This window comes from Apaloderma vittatum, unplaced genomic scaffold (genome assembly GCF_000703405.1).
Source record: "Apaloderma vittatum isolate BGI_N311 unplaced genomic scaffold, ASM70340v1 scaffold22861, whole genome shotgun sequence".
In the NCBI taxonomy this organism is placed as follows: Eukaryota; Metazoa; Chordata; class Aves; order Trogoniformes; family Trogonidae; genus Apaloderma; species Apaloderma vittatum.
Window position 1 is genome coordinate 6138 of NW_009699933.1, and position 4623 is coordinate 10760.

The following is a 4623-nucleotide window of genomic DNA, read 5'->3' on the forward strand; positions in this document are numbered from 1 at the left end:
GTAAAAAAAAAATAAAGGAACCCCTCCGAGTCCCTCTCTTGTAAACTTAGCACCCAAGGAAACAGCAGGTTGGGGCTCTGTCCCGCACCCTTCCCCTCGCAACCCGCTCAAACCCCGGCGAGCTCCATCCCAGCAACACAGTTTCCAAAATAAGAAACTCTGCTCTTCAGCAATTAACGCCGGGGCTGTGGTTACACTGCTAAAAGTGTTTTTTCCGTGCATGACCAAGGATGGAAAAAGTTGTGGTTAATAAATGACAAATAACCTTTTGTCTCGTTGCCCTCCCCTTGCGTGCCCTCACCCTGCGATACCAAAAAAAAAACAACACCAAACCAGAGAGGGGGGGATAAAAAAAAATATAGAAAGTCACTATCAAAAAATCTCAAAAAGCCGAAAGGATGCCCAGCCCCGCGCGCCTTCGAAGAACAGCGAGCGGCCCAGCGCCCAAAGCGAAGCAGCGAGGGGATGCGCCACCCACCCTGCTAGGCGGTGAAAGTCTGCGGGCGGGGTTCGCTGCAGCTCCGGGCGCCTTCGGGTGTGCTTTCACCTCTCCTGAGGGAATCGCAGTAAAGCCAAACCCCTCCAGCTCTCACCTCACAGCGTTTTTCCCAGCTCCTGCCCTGGGGATGCCAGGAGAAAGATGCCAGGAGAGGGACGGGGTGCTTGGGGATGCAGGGAGAAGGATGCAACCTCAGGTGATGCCGGGAGAGGGATGCAACCCCTGGAGATGCCACAAAAAAGATGCCAGGAGAGGGATGAAGTCCCCATGGATGCCGGGAGCAGGATGCCAAGAGAGGGATGCGGTCCCTGGAGATGCCAGGAGAGGGATGCTGTTCCTGCGGGTACGGGGAGAAGGATGCACCTCTCTGGCCACATGCTGTCCAGCTGCCCAGGGACGATGCAACAGGGTCCCTCTTGGCTGGAGGATCAAGGCAGCAACAGGCATTGTTTAACAATTTTACTACAATAAGGAGAGGAAAATAACACGTGGTGGGAACCGACTCGCCCCTGGGCAAACCACGGGGACAAGGACAGGAGCACACGTGGTCATCCGCTCCGGATCGCAGGATGGAGGACACCAAATGGGATCCAGGTTGACCCAAAAATGTTTTTCCTCAGGCCAGGGCGATGAGAGGACAGGGAGATGCTGCCCTTCCTCATGGGGCTGCCGGAGCCCGCGGGCAGTGGGTGCCCCTGGGAGGAAAAGACCATTTGGTCGCAGGTCATTAATAAGAGGAAATGCGCTTTGGATTCGAAGCAAAGCGAAAGAGAGGGGGTTGTGCAAGTCCCCACCTGGGATCGGGAGGAAGAAAAAGCTGCTGCTGGGGTCAAGGCTTCCCAAAATGTGGCCTCTCCATCCCTGCGGGCAGGAACTGCCGCAGCTCTCCCCGCCCCCACCACTGGCTCTTAGATCTTTGGTTGAATCACTTTTAAAAAAAAACACTTTTGAGCAGCCCCAATTACTCCTGGAGGTATAAAGCAGCTCCAGGAGGAGCCGAGATGGGGACCAGAATGCTGGGATGGGGACTAGAATGCCAGGATGCCTCCCCACCCCATCCCCAGGCACTGAAAATCAGAGCGCGGCAGCACAGGACCTGCTTGCTCAGGAGGTGGCACTTCTCAGAAACCAGCTTCAGGTGAAAGGAAGGGGGAAAAAGAAAGAAAGAAAAAAAAAAGAAAGAAAGAAAAAAAAAGAAAGGAAGTCAAAGCAGTCTCACGCTGAGCAGAGATAAAAATACTGCTCCTCCCGTGGCCACGGCTGAAGATGTACGAGCCGTGACACAGGCACCGTGGGTTTTCAGCGGAAGGACTCTTCCTGGCTTGTCTCGGCGTGCCATCGATTTACGGGATGCGCTGGATTTCATTAAAATGCCATAAAGAACCCAGCGCAAATGCAAATCCCATTTCCCTTCCCCTTCCTGTAAAAACATCTGGTCAACAGAAACGGCTCAGGACGTTTCCGTTGCAAATCACGGTTTTCACGGAGTTTTAGGACTTGGCCGCAGCAACAGGCACGTGGGGCTGGGGCTCAGCTCAGGAACAGGGCAGCCTCGAAACCCCACAGGGCTGCCCTAAAATGTGCAACGCTAAGATTTATGAAAGTGGAAAGGCCTCAGAGACACCCAACCCTACCAGAATAAACGGCACGGCAGAGGAGAAAGCCCTTAGTGTCTCCACAGAAAGCAGGGAGGACTGGAGAGCATCACTACACCTCAGAGAATCCACCCAGGCTGCAAGCCTAGGACCATACTGAAGCTTTTTCTGATTTTCCTGTGCATAGAGATATATATACAGAGAGATATATATATATACACCCCCATATGTATGGGCATTATGGATGCCCTGCCATCTCCCAGCTCCAGGTTCTCTGCACAGCAGGACAGCCCCAGCAGCCTCACAGCATCATCACCTCACCCACGACACCCTCACATCCCCTCCTCTCCCAAGCACCCTCTGGCATGGCCCCAGGGTGAGGGTCTGGGTGCCCCCCTACCCTGCACTGAATGCCCTGAGCCCAGCGGTTCCCCACTCCGGGGAGAGCTCCTCACCCCCTCATCTCCAAATCTCTCCTTCGCAACATCTGTTTTCCCAGCGCTCGAGGGAGGAAGGAGCGATGCCAAAACCTGTGAGCACGGGAAGTCCCGTCTCATCCGGGTGAAGCTCCCAAGAAACCGGCAAATCATAGAATCATTAAAGCTGGAAAAGACCTCTAAGAACATCAAGTCCAACCACCAACACCACCGTGACCACTGAACCACGTCCCAAAGTGCCACATCTACATATTTTTTTTGAATGCTTCCAGGGATGGCGACTCCACCACTTCCCTGGGCAGCCCTTTCCAGTTCTTCAGGGCTCTTTCGGTAATTTTTCCTAATATCTAATCTAAATCCTTATGGAATGGGATGTTTACGTCGGGCAGCGCCGCAGGGACCGCCGGTGGCTCCGGCACGGCATCATCCCTGCGCCCGGTGCAGAGCACGCCACAACCACCCAAGCACTAAATGGGATTAAGGCTCTTCAAAGCGTCCCACTCCCTTTGATGCCCGGCACATTACGGGATTACGCCAAGAGGCCCCGTTGGAGCTCGCCGGGGGGAAAATAAGACAAAACCTGCCAAAAGAGGAGCGGTTGACCAGTAGTCGAGCCGCATTGGGGCACACATGGGGCTGCCTCAAGGGACACCCTCTCTTTCCAAGGTCATGGAAAGGTGCTGAGTATCGGGGGCTTGGCTTGCTGATGTAAAGCCAGGAGGTTGGGCTTAGTCTCCATTTACATCATTATTATTTAACGGGCAGAAAGGGAGAAGAGGAGGACACTTCTGAGGAGTCCAAAGACCAGCCGGGGATGAAAGCCCCCAAGGACTTGTCTTTACAGTCTCTGATTTACAACCGTTCATCTTTCATGATGATCAGAAGCATCTTCAAATCAGGAAAAGATCCACGACACGGCTCAAAGGCAGCGGCAAAGCCCCCTGAGCATCCCAGGGCTGAGGGATGGAGGGGAAGGGGTTCCCACAGCCTTCCCCGGGGAGTTATCGGTGATTATTTAGTTATGCTAAAGGAAAGATGAATAAATAACAAGTAGCTGTTCTGTTCCTACCACTCTGGGGTTTGCCCCCGTGCTGGGTTTGGGAGGTGGGACCCACCAGCACCAGGGGGGACTTTCCACCACTCTCGGAATTCAACCACAGTTACTTGGAAAAGGGGCTGGATTGATTCTGTAAAGAAGCCAGGATCTGGCCCCAGCCCAGATAATTAGAAAGGAAGGACCCGCCCTGAGAATATTTGCACAGGAAGCAATTTAATCCGGAGACTCGCGAAATCCAGCAAGGAACTTCCCCCCCCCTTCTGCGGATCTGGCTGAGAAACTCCCCTGCTTGGGGTCCCCAGGGTCCCCGACTTCATGGTGATGGGGACTCACTGGGAAATGCCCACGGGATATGGAGATCTGTTGCAAAGAATACCGCCGGGTGAATTTGCTAAATGCCTTTTGCCCCTGGGTCAAAGTCGGTCAGCAGCTGCGGGGAGAGGAAGAATCTGCTGAACGCTGGGCTTGCTTCCCAACGGGAAGGAGGGGGTGAAAAAAAAAATAAAGAAAAAAAAGAATAAAGAAAAAAATAAAAGGGAAAAAGCAGTGTTTGCAAAAGCAACAGGTCCTGGGGGCAGGTGGGGACCTGAGCGGGTGCTTGTCCTGGGGGATAATGGTGCATGCGGCGCGATGCTCTGCGCCCTGTGTCGTGCCCAAAAGCCTTTGCCAGGGGAGAAGTTTTGGCCAAAAAGACAGCCAAGATCTGCTGGGTCACCGAGGCTTCTCCCTGGCACGGAGGTGGCCAAACCCATTGGGGCCAGGAGAAGATAGGTGCAGGGGCTCGGTGCCCGAGCGGTGGTGGGTGTGGGTGGGTGCCTGTGGAGGAGGATGCTCAGCCCCCGATGCCAAAGCCCCTCCATGCCAGGGGGGAACCACCCCCACCCCGGGAGGGCACACCCTCACTTCAGTTTTATTTTTGGCTCTCGCAAAGCGCCCAGGGCAGGTCTGGGCAACAGCCACCAAGGATGAGGAGGAGTGAAGCCGGCTGCAAATTTGGCAGCAATGCCTGAAAGGGCATTACCCAAAGGACCCCCC

The 4623-nt window shown here is 54.4% G+C and overlaps 1 protein-coding gene across 1 annotated transcript in view; it reads right to left on the reverse strand.

Moving 5' to 3' along the window:
* The window catches only part of LOC104280823 (SH2B adapter protein 3-like), a gene marked incomplete at both ends in the record, with an annotated part of 10668 nt that extends 6095 nt beyond the window's left edge, over window positions 1–4573 (reverse strand). The window contains one exon of the mRNA XM_009878598.1: window positions 4405–4573. Within this exon, the coding sequence (XP_009876900.1) occupies window positions 4405–4573 (169 nt within the window). The remainder of the gene's footprint in view (window positions 1–4404) is intronic.
* Between the last annotated feature and the right edge of the window lie 50 nt (window positions 4574–4623).